The sequence below is a fragment of the Equus przewalskii genome, chromosome 2, assembly GCF_037783145.1.
Source record: "Equus przewalskii isolate Varuska chromosome 2, EquPr2, whole genome shotgun sequence".
Classification (NCBI taxonomy): Eukaryota; Metazoa; Chordata; class Mammalia; order Perissodactyla; family Equidae; genus Equus; species Equus przewalskii.
Genome location: NC_091832.1, coordinates 12,142,934 through 12,164,001, shown reverse-complemented (window position 1 = coordinate 12,164,001; position 21,068 = coordinate 12,142,934). Strand labels below are relative to the sequence as shown.

Here is a 21,068-nt window from a genome sequence, read left to right as displayed (position 1 = left end):
ATTTAAGAGGCCATATGATCCAAATCTGTCCTGCCTCCTTTGCTTCTCTTGGTTTAGAGTACCACTATCTCCCGAGCCAGAAAACCTTTCAAAAGTCATTCTAGATTCTTCCGTTTTTCTTGGGATAGTCTCTAAGTCCCATCAATTCTACTTTTTAAACAACTCTCCTATTCATTCTCACTGCTACTACCTTACTTTAGGCTTTTTTGGGGAGGAGAAGAAGAGGTTTTATATTTCCATCTTTTTTACAAAAAAATGATTAGAAGATAAAACAAAAATACAATCTCTGGTTACAAATATTAAGTGGGTATAGATGCAGAACTATCGATCAGTAGTTAAGACTGGCTAATACAATGCCTCTATTCTAAAACAAAACTAAATTAAATTTAAATAGAAGTCTCCATGAGTTCACAGGAATTCTGTGCATAGAGTCTCCGCACCTCCCTCATGTTTTTCTTTTTCTTTTTACCTTAGACTTTCATAATATCTTTCATTTGTACTGAAACAGCCTGCTAACCAGTTTCCCTCCTTTAATCTCGCTCTCCTCCAATTCATTTTTCACTTTGCAGCCAACAAATTCTTTTCAGTCAGTAGCTCCTCACTGCTCACAGAATAAAATCCAACCCCTAAGTATAGCATTCAGGGCCTTTCATGATTTGGCCCTCACCTACCTCTCCAGACTCAGCTACCACCACTTCCCACCTCATACATTATATTCCAAGAAAACTGAATTACTTACAGTTCCCAAAATACACGAAAGTGCTTTACCAACACCGTGCGTTTACCCAGCCTGTTTCCTCTCCACTACTCCACCAGTAAACCAATTATTCCCTCTTCTGTTTATACATTTTTCTCTTACTATACTTAAAACATTCATTCAACCAATATTTCAGCAGTTAATTACAGACTCAGTCCTTATCCTGATAGAATTTATAATCTAAAGAGCATTAAAGACACTAAACAAACAATAATAAGTGTGGTTAAGGCTTATAAAGAGGGTAATACAGTATATAACAAAAATGTGTATTAGATGTTAGCCAGGAGAAAGAGAGGGAGTTATAAAGGCAAGTACTGCATGCATCTGCGTACATGTGGATATTCCTTCATTACAGTCTGAACTCCTTAAGGACAGGGATTATGCCATCTTTATATCACTAGCCAGGACAGTAAATAGTAATATATAGAATGTGCACTGACTATATTAGAAAAATCTCTGCCCTATTAACTAATAGGCTAATCACTGTGGCCAGGCAAATGCAGCGATCTTACTGGCCAGGCCCAGGTCATGTGCCCACCCTTAAAGCCAACGGGTTAGATCAACTCTACCCAAGCCACACTGATTGCGAATGGGGGAAAAGCGGTTTTGAGAGAAAAATCAGGAAGCTGTTACCTAAATAAGAGGGAACGGAAGCTGCACAGGCAAAAAAAGAGCAGTCCTCTCTTTAGTGGATGTTGTAATTATCTCTTCAAAACGTATCTTGTTTCTTCCCCACGCTGGTAAGGAGTTTATGTGGGACTGACCCCTTCCCCAGCTCCAGGAGTAGGCCCTAATTTGACACAGCAGTGGTTCTCAGAATGTGGTTTGCACACCAGCCAAATCAGGAACATCTGGAAACTTGTAACAAATACAAATTCTTACAACCCAACCCCAAACCTACTGCGTCAGCAGCTCTCAGGGTAGGGCCCAGCACTCGGTATTTTACTAAGTCTTCCAGGTGGTTCTGATGCACATTCAAATTTAAGAGCCACTGGTCTAGACAGAAAACCTGTAATTAGCAGTTTAAGGAGTCCAGATTTTAAGAGTCAGGATCCTTTACAACACAGGGATAGCCTAATTAGCATCAAGATCAGGATTTTTGTGTTACATCTGTGGGACATATCCTTTTTCTCCCCCAGAAATGAGGAAACACAGCCCCAGGAGCCAAAAACAGTCATCTTGTACTACCAGGGAAGCCAGCCTGAGAAAAAAGCTGAGACAGGGGAGAGCCAGGAGAAACGCAGAAAAACAGGGCAAAGCTTAATTTTTTTTTTTTTGGAAAGATTTTATTTTTCCTTTTTCTCCCCAAAGCCCCCTGGTACATAGTTGTATATTTTAGTTGTGAGTCCTTCTAGTTGTGGCATGTGGGATGCCACCTCAGCATGGTTTGATGAGTGGTGCCATGTCCACACCCAAGATCTGAACTGGTGAAACCCTGGGCCGCCAAAGCGGAGTGCACGAACCCAACCACTCAGCCATGGGGCCAGCCCTAAAGCCTGACAGTCTTGATCAAACCACACCAGGGGCCCCCATTTCCTTTGTACTTTTCAATTACATGAACCCATAAATTCTCTTTGTTTAAACTAAGGTGAGTTGAACTTTTTGTTATGGAAACTGAAAGTAGTGATATTCACTACATCAAGTTACACATCTATCCCTAAACATCATAGAATGTAGTAGAAATACCATCTAGTCAACTGTCTAGCCTCTCTCTAAATTAGAGTTGTAGATTTAGCAAATAAAAATACAAGACATCTAGTTAAATTTGAATTTTAGATAAACAACAACAAACTTTTTAGCATAAGTATATCCCAAATATTGCATGAGACATACTGCATGTATTTTATCTGGCAACTCTACTCTAAATGCCCATGGTTGATTCCTAAGTAACAAAAGAGAGGCCCAGGTCAGTCTCAGTCAGACAGATGTGACAGCTGCTCTTACAGTTCATAAATACTAGGAGAAAAATTAAACCCGAAGTCCTGAACTAATGTCCTACAACAGGTCTGAACCACCTGATTGTCCTTTTAAAACTAAGCAGACTTCTTTCTAAAAGCCAAAACGTGTTATACCCTCTATGGCAGCTAAATGTGACAAAATCCAAAATGTTGCTGTATTAAGTATTCACAGATTCTTTTCTTTACTCCCTTGGTTCCTGGCCTTTATTATATAGATCAGAGTAACGAAACAGGCAAAAGGGAGAGCTTAAAGGGAGATAGGTACTCCTGGAAGAGAAACTAAAAAGTTTGAGAAAGGGAGGAAAGAAACAAAAAAAATGAGACTGTTCAAGTTGTTATGAGAGAGTTTGCAAGTTCTAAAAGAGAGAAGGAAGTTTGGTATTAATCATGCAAAGATACTGACCAAAAATAGAGAAATCAGATTTTTAGTAGTATTGCAGTATGGTATAAATGTAATCCCTTTGGCATTTTTAAGAGGCTAGAATAAAGATTTAAATTACTTTTTGATTCAATTTAAATGTCAGGCTGGTGCCTCCTCTGAATGGAAGAGAGGAGCTATGTCACAAGGCATCCCAGCTTAATAATAATGAGATAATAACAATAACAGCAGATACCTGTTCTAAGCTCTTCTCCTTGCTATACAGATCAGGGAACTGTCAAGTCACAAGCTGGAAGTAGACAAGACTAGAACTGGAAATCCAGGCAATCTGAGCATAGAGCTCTTAAACAGTGAGCAATGTTTCCCCATTTTATTGCAATGTCTCTACTCCAGCACTTAAGCACTACACTAATAAGCAAAAACACCGAAATATATTTTAATTATTCTAAAATACCAACAACTTTAGCACATAAAGTAAAATGAAACATGTATGCATGGCTTCCTTCTCTTTAATTTCTTCTCCCCTTCATAGCTCACCATAAAAACTAAGGACCTTAAGATAATTTCTTTTTCAAAGTTACTTTTGAAAGTAAATTACAGTACAGTCTAGATTTATAGAGTAATGTTTATAAAAGTAACTCATGAGTAAGCTTTATCAAATAACTAAGGCCACATATTATGCTGTTTCACTCCCAGTTGTTAGAGATCAGAAATCATAATACTTCAAAAAAGAGAAAAATACATAAAACATATATATATAAATAGCCTTGGTATTATTCTAAAAGTTAAATCTTTTAATTATTAAAACACATAGAGAAATATAAAGCTAAGAAATTAGAAAATAAAGTGACTAAGTCAGTTTAGAAATTACATGCTTTATAACTGGCAATAATATTCAGAATCCAATCACTTTTTACCACCTCCAAAGCTTCTACCCTCGTCCAAGCCACTATCATCCCTCAGCTTGTTTATCACAATAGCCTCCAAACCAGTTTCTCCACTTCCATCTTTTCCTACTTCCCACCAGCAGCCAGAATGATCATTTTAAGCCAAGAATCATAATACATCACTGCTCATACACTTGGATGGATTCTCATCTCAGTCAAGTTTTAAAAGCTGAAGTTCTTACAGTATCCGACATGGACACCACCATCCACACCATTACCTGTCTTCCATTTTTCCTACTTTCCCCTCATTCCACTCCAGCCACACCAGACTCCTAGATAATCCCTGAATACAAGACAGAGATGTTCCTGCCTCAGAGTAAGTCATCTGGTCTTTCCTCTACCTGGCACTCTCCCTTGCCCTCACACCTCCCATAGATCTACAAGGTTTGTTCCCTCACTTCCTTTAGGTCAGACCCTCCTTGTCCTCCTATTTAAAATAGAAGTTCCCCCACTCTCTATTTTTGTTCTTTGCTTTTTCTCCATATCATTTATCACCATCACTATGTATTTTATTTATAAATTTGTTTATTCTCTGCTCTCTTGCCTCTCTTAAAAATGTATGCTCCACAAATACAGGGAGTTTGCTATTTTGTTCACTGCTATACCTAGAAGAGTGCCTGGCAATCACATATTTGTTGAAAAACATGAATTAATTAATATACACAAACAAAAACATTTATGGGTACTTAATATGTTCCAGGTACCACACTGAGTGCTTTACAGTTATTAATTTACTAATCCTCACAACACCCCTATTGAAGTAGTGACCATTAACATCTGCATTTTATAGGTGAGGAAACCAAAACACAGAAAAGATACGTAAACTGCCGAAGGACACATGCTAGGCAGTAGCAGAGGCAAAATCTGAACTCAGGCAGTCTGATTCCAGAGTCCTTTCTCTTAACTACCCCACTATACCACCTCTAGATTTTCAACATACTGGAAAAATCAATACTTAGTTACAGAGTAGATTTTAATTGAAAGACGTGATCTGTGGGTTAAAGTGGTGTTCTTGGGGCCGGCCCCAAGGCTGAGTGGTTAAGTTTTCACGCTCCGCTTCAGTGGCTCAGGGTTTTGCCGGTTCCAATCCTGGGCGAGGACATGGCACTGTTCATCAAGCCATGCTGAGGCAGCGTCCCACATGCCACAACTAGAAGGACTCACAACTAAAATATACAACTATGTACTGGGGGGGATTTGGGGAGAAAAAGCAGAAAGAAAAAAGATTGGCAACAGTTGTTAGCTCAAGTGCCAAACTTAAAAAAAAATAGTGTTCTAATTTTGTTGTTGTTGTTGTTGTTTGAGGAAGATTAGTCCTGAGCTAACTACTGCCAATCCTCCTCTTTTTATTGAGGAAGACTGGTGCTGAGCTAAGATCCATGCCCGTCTTCCTCTACTTTATACGTGGGACGCCTACCACAGCATGGCTTTTTGCCAAGCGGCGCCATGTCCGCACCCGGGATGCCAACCAGCGAACCCCAGGCCGCTGAGAAGCAGAACGTGCGAACTTAACCGCTGCACCACCAGGCCGGGCCCCTCTAATTTTTAAGGCTAGTCATTAAACTCATAAGTCATTCTACAGGTCCCAAGCTTATTACTTAATTTACTAAACTTTGGAATTTGGAATTTATAGTTTTGCAAAATGCTCTCTCACACTCATTTACTTGATACACTAATATACTCTATTCCAACACCTACATGCCTCAAATAAGGAAACTGTCAACCAGAGAAGTTAGCTTCCCCATTTCCTAGTAAGCAACTGACAAGAAAGAGGAAAAGGCCTGTCTCATATTTAACTCTCAATACTATGTGACTCTGAATTCCAATTTAGAAAATGAAAATGGGTTTCTCATAACTAGATTTTAGTTTGAAAAAGAAAAAAAATTAACTTGCAAAATTATTTTTATTTACAAACACAAAGACAAGAATTTTGAAAAGAGCTATAGTTCTCCAAATTACTTCCTAGAGTGGTCGCTATCGACGGCCTACTTAGCATTCACACCCCGCCTCCACACGCCCACTCCCCTCAAACCCCCCCCACCCCTGCCCACTCCTTCCTTCCGCCTACACACGCCCACTCCCCTCAAACCCCCCCACCCCTGCCCACTCCTTCCTTCCTAATAGAATCCCTCCCCAAAACAATACCTCAGGAAAAGCCAACACCACTCCAGATTCAGGCATGGACATGGTTAATTCAAGGGTAATCATTAGTGATTGGTTCAGGAATAAGCATACGACCCAATTCTGGCCAAAAATATGTGAGAGAAGTCTGCTAGAGGTTTTCAGAGAAAACCTCCCCTCTTCAAAAACAGAAGTAAAAGAAAAGACATCTTTCTTCTTCTTTTATCTATTTATTTTTGGTGAAGAGATTGGCCCTGAGTTAACATCTGTTGCCAACCTTCTTTTTTTTTTTCCTCCCCAAAGCCCCAGTACATAGATGTATATCCTAGTAGTAGGTCATCCTAGTTCCTCCATGTGGGATGCCACCACACCGTGGCTTGATGAGCGGTACAAAGGTCCACACCCAGGATGCAAACCAGCAAACCCTGGGCGGAGGGAGGGAACTTAACCACTCGGCCAGGGCAGCCCCTCCCCTTCTTTCAGAAGTTGTGGGTATGGATACGATGCTTGGAATCGATACAAACACTTTGATACCAACCTGACAATGAAGCTGATCCCAAGGAGAGCAGAATTGAGCAAGGGAAAGAATATGGGTTTTTACTGACATTGTTGAACTGTAAACCAATCCTGAAGCCTAAAGATAAAATTTCTTATTTCTTAAGCCATTTTGAACTAGGTTCTGCTGCTTGCAGCTGAAAAGATATTACTTTTTTACGAAACAAATCCCAGAACTAATCTCAGAAAAAAACTTTGTGGTTAATTCTACGAATGCATATTAAAAGTTCAACATAAATTATATCATGCTGAGTTACTCTGTTGTAGAGTTAGAAAGTTAAAAAGAATAATACATATGAAAGAAGAGACTCTAAAGCAATATTTTCCCAGTACAAATAATTCATTTCAATAAAGGCTTTCTCCAAAACAACTTACACACAATTTTAAATTTTGATTCATGATTGAATTTATTTTTTCTCAAGTTTAAAAATAAAAACTATACCGGTAAGTATTTTAGATTACATCACCACATGCTCTGGATTTGTTGTCCTATACCCTTAGACAAGGGTAGACAATTCATCTGGCCCACAAACAGAACATCAGACAGGAAATTCAAGGCTGGATAACGGTGGATGGTATGACCTCATGGTACCGGCTTTGGCTTTGTGTTGGCTCATATTCATAGGGCACAGGGCAGTTTTCATATTTACATGGGACATGTAAAATGGTATGATGTCACAAACTGGACCTAGCTTACTGCCGCTTTTATACAAAAAATAAGATAACCCTCTTACTTTACATGAACTTACAAATATGCACAAGGAACAAATATACCATATATGGGGAAACAGTTTGGAAACTGATTTTACAAGGCTCGATGGCTGACCTTACCCTGTTATCTCAAGTCAAGTGCTACATATTCTAAATTTAATTGGTATAATAACACATTGGGTAACTTAAACCTACATTTGACTACAAAGCTATAGTAATCAAGACAGCATGGTACTGGTACTAAAACAGGCACACAGATCAATGGAACAGAATTAAAAGTCCAGAAACAAAACCACATATCTATGGACAGCTAATCTTTGACAAAGGAGCTGTGAACATACAACGGAGAAAAGAAAGTCTCTTCAACAAATGGTGTTGGGAAAACTGGAGAGCCACATGTAAAAGAATGAAAATAGACCTTTTTTTTACGCCATTCACAAAAATAAACTCAAAATGGATCAAACACTTAAAGGGAAGACCTGAAACCATAAGACTTCTGGAAGAAAATATAGGCAGTACACTCCCTGATATCAGTCTTAAAAGGATATTTTCAGACACCATATCTTCTCAGACAAGGGAAACAACAGAAAGAATAAACAAATGGGACTTCATCAGACTAAAGAGCTTCTACAAGGCAAGGATAAACAGGATTGAAACAAAAACACAACCCAACAACTGGGAAAAAATATTTGCAAATCATATATCCGACAAAGGCTTAATCTCCACAATATATAAAGAACTCATACAACTCAACAACAAAAAATCAAGCAACCCAATCAAAAAATGGGCAGGGGATATGAACAGACATTTCTCCAAAGATATATGGATGGCAAATAGGCACATGAAAAGATGCTCATCATCACTGATCATCAGGGAAATGCAAATCAAAACTACACTAAGATATCACCTTATATCCACTAGAATGGCTAAAATAACCAAAACAAAAAATAATAAATGTTGGAGAGGTTGTGGTGAAAAAGGAACCCTCATACGCTGCTGGTGGGAATGCAAACTGGTGCAGCTACTATGGAAAACAGTATGGAGATTTCTCAAAAAATTAAAAATAGAAATTCCATATGACCCAGCCATCCCACTACTGGTATCTATCCAAAGAACTTGAAATCAGCAATTCAGAGAAATCCATGCATGCCAGTGTTCACTGCAGCATTATTCAAAATAGCCAAGATGTGGAAGCAAGCTAAGTGGCCATCAACTGATGACTGGATAAAGAACATATGGTGTGTATGTGTGGCGTGTGTGTGTACACACACACACGCCACACACACACAAACAGAATACTACTCAGCCACAAAAAAGGATGAAATCGTCCCATTCACAACAACATGGATGGACCTTGAGGGTATTACGTTAAGCAAAATAAGCCAGATAGAGAAAGACAATCTCTGTATGACTCCACTCATATGTGGAAGATAAACAAACACATGGACAAAGAGAACAGATTAGTGGTCACCAGGGGAAAGGTGGGGTGGGGGTGGGCACAAACGGTGAAGTGGTGTACCTATAGTATGACTGACATATAATAACGTATAACTGAAATTTCACAAGGTTGTAAACTATCATAACCTCAAAAAAAAAAAAAACCTACATTTGTCCCAGCACTGTGTAAAATGAGCCTAACAAACTTTCAAAAACTTACTACTCACTTCTAATTCTTCAAAATTTCAAAAATGACTCTTACTCAAAACCATAAAGTTTTGCTAATAACATTGTGTTACATTTTTTTCATTATTTGCTTTGTTAGAATAAATTATCTTTATAAGTATAAAGGTCACATGTTGATAATAAATAATATCAACATTTTAAAACTGAAGTCACAAAATGAAGCTGGTTGGGTCCACAGACCTAAGATTTAACAAAATATTTGGGCACTGGGTGTTTAGGGGAAAAAAAAAGATAAAAAGAAATACAACAGATTGATCTCAAGAAGCTTATCTGTTGGGGGGACAAATTATATTCACGAAATAATTAAATGCCATAATATAACCAAGATTTTGTGTCAAAATAATAGACCATAGCCCTAGATAATTAAGGGGTTCAGTGTTAGAATTTTTGGAGGAAGAAATGAAGGAAGAGGAACTTGCAAAGGATCCTGATTTGAAGATGGGGATGGGATGGGCATAATCTAACATAAGAAGCAGCATAAGCAAAAGGCTGGAGATGGCAATAAGCAAGGTATATTCCGGGGATAGCCAGAAATGAGGCTAGAAGAGAAATGAGAATAGAAGATTGGTAATTAAGTTGGAGATGTAAATTGGTGCCATATTACTAAAGATCATGTATGCTAAGTTTAAGAATATGGCCTCTAAAAAGAAATGGAGAGTCGCTGATTATTTCTAAGTAAAGTGGTAAGACAATGAAAATAACATTTCAGTAGGATTAACCCGGCTGAAAAATTCTGGATAAATTTATGGCAGCCGGGAAGAAGAAACCAGAAACAGCAACCAATTAGGAGGTACCGGTTAAGAACCTGAGTGTTAAGAGTCAGACAGGCAGACCCGCTCTGCTACTTGCTAGCTGTGGGGCATTGAATAAGTTACTAAACACATCTAAGTTTCAGTGTCCTGTCTGTAAAGTGAGATAAATAGTGCCTATTTTATAAGGTTGCTGTGTGGCTAAAAGAAATAGCACATATAAAAGCATTCAACATAGTTCTTGGGCTACAATAATTATTCAACAAACATTAGCAACTATTACCTTCAATACAAATCATTTCAAGTGTGAGGTGATGGGGAAGTGGACGACAACATTAGAAACTAAACAGAAAGGATGACTTGGAGCGAAATTTCCATAGACTCACAAGATGTTATAACTAGAAAAGACCCTAGAGAACTGTTCCCAAAACAAAATGGCCCCAGTTTAAATGTCAGGGATGAAGAAAAGAATGGGGCAAGATAGCTCAAAAGGTTCTGACTGCAAGAGTATGCAAAGAGGTAGACTTGGAATAATTATAGGTTATCAACATGCTTTAAGATATAAGCTACAATGAACTGGGAACATACCACGTGCCAAACACTGTGCTACATATTGATACAGTATGTCTAATTCCCAGAACAACTCTGAAAGGTGGGTATTAGCTCAATTTTACAAAAGAGAAAATGGGTGCTCAGAGAGGTTAAGTACTAGCTAAACAACCTTGGGCAGGGTAGGAAGCAAAGCTAGGTTTGGGACCCCTATCATCTGTTTCTAAAGCCTGTGTTCTTTCTACCACACTCAGCCTGCATCTCCCTTTAATATCGATAAAAATTATATCATATCACATAGACATATATGTAACTATTTTTCTACCTACCTTGTTATATATGGTGACCACAAACATGTCCAATCTTTTCTACATTCTAAGAAAAACATAAAGGTATTCAGCATGAAAGCAATGATGAGAACAAATTGAAAACGCATTATCAAAGGGAGAATCACCACACTTCTAATGAAACATAGTTGGATACACTATAAACTATAATATATTAAATGAAAGCAATGACTAATCTTTTTCAGTAAGAAGATGAGAAAAAAAAGTGGCAAGGCTTTTACATCATTTGTTTATATTAACATTTGTCCCATACTATAATATCATTAAAAAGTGACACCTAGCTCATAAAAGAAATATCTTACCACACACTTGAGAAGCATTTATCTAAGATGAACCCATCAAATGTTCAGAGTTATAAAGAAAAAATCAACCCCAGAAGTAGAATGCCCAAACTGCCAACAGTAAGGACCACACGGTGGCAGGTGACCTATTTCTTCAGTGTGTTTCTCTGCAGATACCTTCCCCAACCACAGAGCCACTGTGCCAGTTCTCCACCAGAATGTTACTTAATCTAAATTTTACCAGGATGAAAACACCACATATGCTAGAGTAAGTAACTAAGTTTCCTGGAACAATCTTTTCATCCGGCTTCAAAAAGTCAGATCCTTTACTAGGTTGGCCATCAAACTACACAGTCAGGTAACTTCGAGACTAGGAGTTCTGAAAGTGTAATCCGGAGACCCCTGCGAGTCCCCAAGACCCTTACAGAGGGTCCAAGAGGCCAAAATAATTTTCACAGTATTACTAAGACATTATCTGCTGTTTGCACTCTCATTCTCTCACAACTGTACACTGGAGTTCTCCAGAGGCTACGACCTGTGATATCTCAATGAATGCAAGAGCAGACATGGGAATTTAGATGTCTTCTACTAAGCCAGACATTAATGATTAGAAAGCTAGACATTAAAGTTATTTGCAAAAACATAAAACAAAGCCACTCTTCTCACTTTTTTTTTGCTTTTTGGAAAATATAGTTATTTTTTCATTAAAAAAAGTTTTGTTAACATATAATGCTTTATTACTTTTAAATGAATTAAATAACTATTTTTTATAAATTTCTCAGTTTTATTCTAATGCAGTAAATATCAATAGATATAACCCACTTAAACACAAGCTCTTTGGGATTCTCAATAATTTTTTAAGAGTATAAAAGGTGTACCGAGCCCAAAAATATTGAGAACCACTTTTCCAGACATTCTTCTATTTATGTTTTGCCAAAGAATTAAAACTTTTAATTTTCTAATTACTGCTGAAGAGATGTTGCTGCCCTAAAAATAATTTCAGAAATTTGTCTTGATAAGAACAAAAAGTCTACAATCTTAAAAAGAACTGTATCCATTAATTTAAAAAAGAAATAATTTATTACATCTTCCCAAAATAAAAACAGTAACAATGTCAAAACTAAAGTATGAGCTAACAGACCACTATCTATAAGCTTTGGGCATGAGTTTATGCTCATCTGTGTACTGGTAATGCTCTAATAGCTCCCAATACCAAAGACAGGGCTCTTTGAGAGGCCTATCCAGCAACTGTTCTGTTACGAAATAATCCCAATTCCCATCACAACAGGAGCGACCAAGATGCTTATAAGCAATTGTCTGTGCAATAGTCTTAGTATTTCCAAAATAAAAAGTTTTATGCTTCATCTAAACAGTTGAGTAGTTCCATTGCTTCTGGGAAATATATAAAGATTAAGACATCAAAGTTGCATTTGGATCCAACCCTTACATTGTCGGTAAGTTACAGTAGACGTATCAATCCATGTAGTCATTAGAAACCTTCAGGATGCATGGCAACAGTACTTTTCGAAAAGACAGGCTGGAGGGAAACACATTTGAAAAACAGTTTTTGAGGCCACTGGAAGCAATGATAGATAACAATTTTGCATTTATGATTCAGTCTAAAATTAAGATGAAAATCATACTTTAAAAGCTGTAATATTAATATTATAATTAAGGGCCCTAAGTCAACAACTAATTCAAAAGTTACTTAAAGCTGGGCTGTTGCAATAGCCAAGGAATGAGGTGACTAAGGACCTTAAGTAGAAAATCACTTAAAGGCTAGAGAGAAACAGTGTTCTTGAAATATTTGTTAATTCAACACCTATTTATTAAATTGTCTACTACTTGCAAGACCCTGAGCAAGCTAAAAAGTTTATAAAAGACAATTCATAGGGGGGAGTATACATAAATAAATGCAGAAGCTACTCTAGACAGAATGGAAGAAGTTCTATCTGAGAAGAGCTGGAAGAAGGAGGGAAAAGGAACGATGTCTTCTAAGAGAAGGAATCTAGGAACATACACCCTGGCAAAGAAGGCATCTAACCTGAGCCCTAAACATATATAAGATTTCAACAAGTAACCATTGAGAGTGAAAGGCATCCATCCCAAGAAGAGGAAAAAGCCTACATTCAAGGAACAGCAAGTACAAAATAGCTTCCGGAGAACTTGTGATGGACTCCAGGAGAATAGACTGGAAAATTAGGTTGGAAGCAAAAACAGAGGGACTTATATGACAAGGTAAGCAATCTGAGGCTTTTTTCAGCAGGCAAAGGGAAGCCACTGGAAGGTTTTTAAAGTCACTGGAAGATTTACCATTGGAAGGTAAATCGTCAGATGATACTTTAATAATACTGTGGATTGCACAGGGGAGATACGGACAGAGCAGTTAGTGCGCTATCATACCAGTCCACGCAGGAAATAATAAGAGCTTGATCTGGGATAGGAACCAGGAAAAAGGCAGATACAAGACATGCCGTAACCTCTTCACTAATAATTTACTTAGTTTTAAATGTTTCAAAAACTTATCACACAAAACAAGGTTGGCACTCACATTATTTCCATTAAAAACCAGTCACTTCAAAGGTAACATTTCGGCATACTCAAGTGTGCTAAAAAGCTGTTAGAAATAATTAACCGTATTCTACATTAAGGCTACAAAAATGGGTAATAAAGAACAGCATACGCATATTTTCAATATTCTAAACAGAATCTCAGGATGCAAAATTTCATTCAAGGATGAACATTTTAACTCAAAAGTTTATTTCCATGGAACACACCAAGTTTGGATCAGAATTTTCTATACAACCTTATAAGACCCACATCACTACATAATTATAATAGTCAACTTTTTTTAAAAATCATTTTTGGACAACCCAACTCAACTTGGCCAATATTTTTTCACTAGGCCCACATTTTTCAAACATTTCTGCCTTCTTCATTTTCTCCCCTCCTCCCCACTCACCTCTCCACCCAACAAATTCCCTTTGTATGTCTGCAAGGCAAGATACTATATGACACAGTATGATTCAAAGGCAGTTTGAATATGTAATTCTTATAACAGAAATCTAGAATTATTAACCTTACTTTTTACAGCAGAGGAACCAATGATGTACTAAATTTCCATTTACATGAATGACAAATGCATCTAACCGAAATGATGCTTTACCATTAGGGGGAAACAAAGGGGGAAATACACACAATAGATGGGTGGTAAATCTTACAAACTTTGCAAAACACTACAAAGCTGCATCTGGATTGCAGTCACAATTACAAAAGCAAATAAAGAAGGCTCCAAAATGAGGGGAAAAGAAAAAAATTCTAAGTGGTCATTAAGAGTGAAAAAGGTTGATTCAACATTAGCTTTTAATATAGCATCATTTAACGCTCTATGACTAATTAAAAAAAACAAAGAGGATAATTCACCATTCACAAGGACACAGGAAATAATTTCTACCTACATTCTATAAGAGTTATACTTCATTACACTTGCATGGGCTCAAATCTTTTCAAACGTTTCCAAAAATACATAGTCTTATAATAACTGAGGTTCCCCAATGACACACAATTTATTCTGTAGGCTTAGCTAGAACACATTTTAAAAAGACAACGAATTCATCCTCAGCGAAACTAAGGAGTCACAAAGGCCTTCTACTTATTCAAAATCATTACATAAAGCACTGTCTATAATTGCAAACAGGGTCTGAAAATCTGAAAGTTAATAATCCTAAAATGGGGTAGACTTTAAAGAAAAAAAATTACCCAACTTTTCCATTTTCCCTTCCTTTTCTTTTCCTACCAGATACACAAAATGTCTGTAAGGGTCTCAGACAAAGCTCTAAAGTAAAAATACAGTACATGTATACTTTACATTATGTGTATCCAAACCCATCACATCTATGTACACATCACACATTCACATGCAAAAAAGGAGGTTCCTCCTTTTTTTACTCTAAGAATTGAAGTTATATTAAACCCCATCCCATAAATTAAATCACCATAAATTAAAGAGTAATAAAATATTGCACGTAGGTCTTTCTGAGCGACTATATTCCGAGAAGAAAAACCTCAGACTAAGGCCATAACTGAATAAAAACGCCCAATCCCTGAAAATCACTAACCGGCATTTGGTTTCTGCAAGAGAAAAAGGGGGTTTTTAAATGAATAATCACACAGGCAACCCAGTTTCAGAAGTTAACGAAGGTAGAACACAACGAACCAAATGAGACAAACGTCTGAAATGACAAGCTTTAAAGAATTCCCCCAACGGGAAAGACTGACTTCAAGGCTAGGATATAAAGCATCCTTTGCAAGTAGAAGAATCTTGAATTGAAAAAGAAAAAAAGAGGGGTGGGGGTGGGGGGGGCACGACAAAAACCTGAACGACACGCAAAGGCAAAGAAGTCAAAGAAACGGGTCTCTCCTCCCACCCCCACTCCAGCCCCCACCCCCACTCCAGCCCCCACCCCCACCCTCGCAGACAATAGGATCAGGGTCCTAACTGCAAACTTTAAACGTGTAAACCAGAAGCAGTTTTCCTGCGGCTCTAACTGCAAATCTGCCCCTCATCCCAAACCTAGCGCACCCAGGGAGACTTCTGCCCTGAAAACATCACCAAGGTCTCATTAAACACAAACCAAACCCATCACAAGATTCTTTTTTTTCTCCCAAGTACCTGGAGGATCCATTTCAATATAAAATATCAGTTCTGTCGAATAGGGCATCATCACCTCCCTCCAGTCTGCGTCATCGCGGTCCATACTCCACACCGTATTGTACATCGCGCTGTCAGGGGCAGGTTGTCAAGAAATATATAGAAAGCATATATCTTTTTTATCTGCTATTTAAAAATCTAAAAATATATATCTGTAGAAGTCCCACACGGAAATGTACTTCGGGATTCCAACGGCCGGTACAAGTCCAGCCAAGTACCAGGACGAGGACCGGGTCCTCCTCCCCCTCTCTCCTCCTCCAGCACCCAGCAAAATGCCCCCGGAACTTTCAATCTACGGGCTTTTCTCCTCCGAGAGGTACAGAGAAGCTTGGGGGCGGAGGGTAGAGGTGTTAAAAAAGCGCCGTCCCAAAAATCCCTTCTACTCCGTCGCTCTCGAAAGAGAAAAGCTCCCACCGCCTCCAAATCTTTCCGCGGAAGCCACTTTTGTGTCCTTCGAGGGAGGGAGAATCAAGAGGGAAAAAAAGAACGCGTTGTGAGGAAGGTGGGGAAGTGACAAAGGAAGGCATAAAAAGGGGGCTGGGGATTGCGTTCAAGTTTTGGGGTCCCACTGGTCCGTAGACAGTGATCCCCTCAGGGGCCGGGACTCGGGCTCCGTTCTGGTCGGGCTCGGAACCGAAGCTGCTGCAGCCTCGGAATCGGGGCCGGTCCGAGGGTCCAGTAAGCTCTGCTCGGCTGGGCGCTCCCGCTGGGCTGCGAGCAAGCCCGCCAGGACCGGCTCCCCTCACGCTCTGCCCTGACTCCAGCCACTAGAGTTTCATTTTAACGGCGCGGAGGGGGACACCCTCCCCCGCCCCCCCACGCTCCCCCGCTGAGGCGCCACCCAACCGCGCCGAGCAAGGGGGACAGTCAGCATCACCACTGCCCCTTCCACTCTACCCCGCCTGAGTGTACTAGGATTCTGTCAGGTGCCTGAGAAAGAGTTCAGAAAACTGCCCACCATCTCGGCTTTCAACTTCCTCCACCGCTCTCTAGACCTCGGCTCCTTTACCATCCATCCTCTCTCCCCCCGGCCTCGATGAGAATGGTACGGCCCGGGCGCTGGCCGCGCGCCAGGAGTCAGTGCCGGGAGCACGCGAGCCAGGCGGGGAGGGAGGGGAGCGAAGGAAGGAGGGGGAAGAGGGACAAGGTGGACGCTGATTGGCTGATCCCGGTTGCCGGAGCCCGGAGCCTGCGTCTTTTGTCTGCCTTGCTCCAGCCAAGGAGTGGGAGACGGCTGCGCGCCCCAAGCGGGCCAATTAGGAGCCAGCCGGCGCCGGCCGGTGAGGCGGCGATTGGTCGGAGCCCAGTTACTAAGCGGGACAAAGGCAGAAGGGGGAAAGAAAAGAAGAGGGGAAAAAAAAAAAAAAAGAAAGAAAGCGCAAACGGCGGTTACTGACAGGCTGGGAGCGCTCGGGGGCTCAAGCTGCCCGGAGACAGGCGGGGCTCCCGCTGAGGCTCGGTCGGCCCGGACGCGAGAAGAGAGGGGGAGGCCGGGCGGGCGCGATCCCCGCTGCCGGGGACTGGCTGCGGGGGAGGGGAGCGGACGGAGAGGGGCGCGGGCTGTCACTTGGCGGGACGCGCGCTCTTCTGGTCCTTAGGAGGTCCCCGGGCAGAGTCCCTCCCCACAGACCTCTTCACCGTGCTGGGACAGCCCTCCCCACCCCCATGATAAGTTGTCCAATAAAGCCAAGGTCCCCAGACCCACTTGCAGGACCGTTACCGCTCAGTGAGAAGATGAGCCCATGGACCCCTGCAACCCGTCCCGGCTTCTCCCTGGAGCAGTTAGGCGTTTCTTAAGGAGGCATTTCGCAGTCCCTCTGCGCTTCCCACCCAGGGACTTTTGAACCCAGAGGAAACTCCCCACACCTGAAATAAATAGTGGGGCGCCACAGCAGGCCCCTCAGCTCGAGCGCTCAAGCCAGAAAAAATATTTTGTAGTTATGGTGCGTGTATGGTTTCTGAGATAAATCTCAGGTGTTCGTGTCCCTATCCAAAAGGGCTCTTTCCCTGACAGACCCCCTTCCAGAGACGCCCAGTCCCTCCCCCCAAGCTTAAAACTATGATAGGCTTCAGTATGAAAATGCTGAATATTTCCATGCATTTCAGAAACAGCTAATTAACTTGCTAAGGAACACTGAATAGCCAAAAGCAGATTTGTGTCTCCTGAAGGTTGTGCCTGGAATTGCCATTCTGCATACCCTACAATACAGTCTGGGGAGGCCAAAAACTGCTCCGTTTCCTCTTTACACAGGAGTAACAAAGCCCATTGTGTTCGGGTTGACAATCTGATTTAAGCCCTAGCAAAACCTCCTACCCCGAATGGCTCTGCTATATTGATTCGTGCCTGTGGAAGACTTGCCACGTTTCACCCAATACCTCCTAAAGTGATTCTGCCTTCCTTAAAGGTGCTCTGACTGAGTTGAGACAGTTCTTGGGAGCAGACAGTCGAAATGTGTATGAACTGAGTATAGGGTCGTGGATTTAAAAGAGCCAGTAAGAATGAACGGACAGGGTTGAGCTGAGAAACATCAGGATTCTTATATGCTTTCTTACATTTCTGAAATCCAAATGTGGTTCAGAAGCCTCATCAACTTTGGGGCAAGGCACGTTGTTGATTTGAATTGTCCTGAACCATTCCTCTAAGTAGAAGATGATGGAAGATCAACTCTAATTTGTGGCTGGCTTCCTAGCAGTCTCTTTACTTCACCGTATCTGGGAGCCAGAAGTACTCACATTTGATAACTCAAAAGGCAGAACCATCAGTCAAGGGCAAGTTGGTTTATTTTTGTTCATGGGTGTCCCTCTATATTCCAAAACAAAGTGAAGGTGAGGAGAGGAAGTGTGGAAAAGATAATGGCTTTCAGATTTCCACAGCAGCTTTTGCCTGGACCACTTTTCATCATTTAGTGGTGGGGTTTCACTTTCTAATACACAGAGCACCCAGGCCTTTCCCACAGCTAAGATTTTGGGAAAGAAGCAGCGCCATATATAATCTAGTGCTCAAGACTGGCACATGGAATAAAGCTGTGATTCAACCTTGCCACCTGAAATTGTATGACCCAACTGTCCAACAAATAAGCCTTTGAATAGGAGACCTGCAAAGCGATGCAAGAGGCAATGATGAATAAAGGGGAAGCACACTTCCTTTGGATGGGCTTGACCCAGTCCCCTGCCACGGGAAGCGCCTGTCAGATGATTCTGGTCTTACTTTCTTTCAGTTAAGAAATAGAAGTGAGGTTCTGACTGCTTGTCACCAAACTGCCTCAGGCTCTTTGGCAAAGGTAGCGAATGTTAGCTCTGGTGTCCTGGACCATTTCCATCCTGGAGAATTATATTTGGCCTGGGTGTGGATTAAATTCAGCTGTAAGAGCTCAAACTCTTGTGTCACAACCTGCTACTTTGGGAGTTGTTTTTTTTTTCCTCTTTGCCTCCCTTCTTTCTTTTTTTAATTTAAAGTCGTCTTAGGTAAATCACAAAATCTGTCTGCCTTCATTTATATATCTGTGAAATAAGAGATTGCCTTCAGATTTATGCAAGCTTCTTACTTTATTGTGAAACACTGAAAATGGGGGGGGGGGGAATGCCACTTAAGTACTTAGAATTAATAGTACTTTTCTGTAACTCCAGATGGATAGGGTGTCCTTCACTTTTCACCCTGATATGGGCTTGCTATGAAACTGTTCAAATATGCTCCATTTCCCCTCTTCATTTCAGAGATGGATGAAATATTTCTTCTGAGCACTGAATATAGGGTATGATCTCAGAGCTCCCTGTGCCAGCAGAATCAGCCTGGAACTCAGCCAGAAGTTCTTCGTGATTAAAGGTGCCATCTGAGCACACAATATTTTTTTAAAAGCCTTAAAAAATGGAAACATACTTTTATTATTTTTTTTAAGGTCACTAGCTTTAACACAAGGACTGACCTTAGCCTTTGGAGAAGGATCACTGACCTCAGACCCCCTCTTTTTCCCCCTCTCTCATCATCTTCCCTTGACCACTTGTCTTGTGATAAGGCCAAATCCATGCAGCTAAATAAACTTAATAAATGGTATTCCAAGAAAACTCTACAAATTATCAGTTGCAGATTTCAGGACCCCCTCCCCCTTACCCCCAGCCACATGCCTTGTAAGTCAGGGATTATATCAAGTTTTGACGGAAAAAGTTTGCCTTTACAACATAAAAAGAGCAATACTAGGGATCTTCTAGAAAGACAGCTCACCTGGGAATTGATAGCCATCTCTTGAGATAGCAGTGTCGAAAATCATGATTTTCCATTTTTTCAGAACGGTCTTCCTTTTACTTGGCATTTGCAATTTTTTACCTCTCCTCTACATCTTTCTTACAACTTGAAAAGCCAAGATAGAGTTAATCATATCAGCCCAAGGCACTGAGAAGTTATGACATGAGATGAATGAGTGGTCTTCATAGAAATGGCATTCCTCCAGATGCTGCTAAATTCCTGGGCACTGTTTGAGGGCTTCCTCAGACCCATCAGCACATGATGTAGCTCTTCTCTGCCTCACTCTCCGCACTTTGGGTCCTCCTTCAGCTTTAGGGGTCACAAAAAAAAGCAGGTCTCTCTCTGTAGCCTAACATGCTCCCCTCTTTTTGGTGTCTTCCCTTCCAGCAACCCAGGGGCTACCTGGACTGTATGTATGCCACTGCTGCAAACTTCCTCTCCGTCAAGGCAACAGCTCTCAGCTCGGCTCTCACCAGGAGAGAGAGAGAGCAAATGAGATCCAAATGACAGGAACAATAAATAGTCCAGGCTGTTTCACGAGGGCAGGGCACAAACAGGGCAGGCAGCTGGTGAGTTCTGTTGCGTCGTTTAATCTCCATCACCCTGAGGAAGAGGGTTATATTTTTATTCTCGTTTTACAGATGAGGAAATTGAGACCCAGAGCAGTAAGGGGACTTGTTCAAAGTCACGCAGCCACTTAGTAGCAGAGCCAGGATTAGAGCCCCAGGTCCAGACAGCAAGTTCAGTGCCTTTCCCACTACACCACACAGCTTCCCCTACCCCTTCATTCACTTAGCAAATGCTTATTGATGTTTCCAAACACTGGAGATCCAAATATGAATAAGACAGTGTCTAACATTGAGTCCAGAGCCCATAGAGGAGGAGCCAACAAAAGAATAAATAATTACAGGCATGTGATAAATGTTATAGTAGAGAAATTGACAGAGTGTTGTGTGAGCCCCAAGGACAGTGATGATCTCTGCCCACATGCAGGTGAGTAAAGGCTTCCTTGAGGAGGTGACATTTGGGCTGCCCAAAACTTGTTGCACCTATTTTAAACATGTGGTCTCTTTACTTCTC

At 40.7% G+C, this 21,068-nt stretch overlaps 1 protein-coding gene across 8 annotated transcripts in view; it reads right to left on the bottom strand.

The window, feature by feature from the left end:
* PIK3R3 (phosphoinositide-3-kinase regulatory subunit 3) overlaps window positions 1-20,552 on the bottom strand; it is a 109,011-nt gene extending 88,459 nt beyond the window's left edge. Inside the window, exons 1-3 of one of the 8 annotated variants that reach the window (XM_070609745.1) lie at window positions 15,710-16,579; window positions 12,485-12,574; window positions 10,739-10,784 (exon numbers count right to left, since the gene is read on the bottom strand). Coding sequence is in view for 3 of the 8 variants with exons in the window: in XM_070609743.1 (XP_070465844.1) it covers window positions 15,710-15,815 (106 nt within the window). In the remaining 5 variants the exon portion in view is untranslated. Of the gene's footprint in view, window positions 1-10,738; window positions 10,785-12,484; window positions 12,575-15,709; window positions 16,580-16,706; window positions 16,837-19,967 lie in introns of those variants that run through there. The other 7 variants (XM_070609749.1, XM_070609744.1, XM_008521540.2 and 4 more) reach the window with 7 other exon arrangements.
* Window positions 20,553-21,068: the final 516 nt, after the last annotated feature.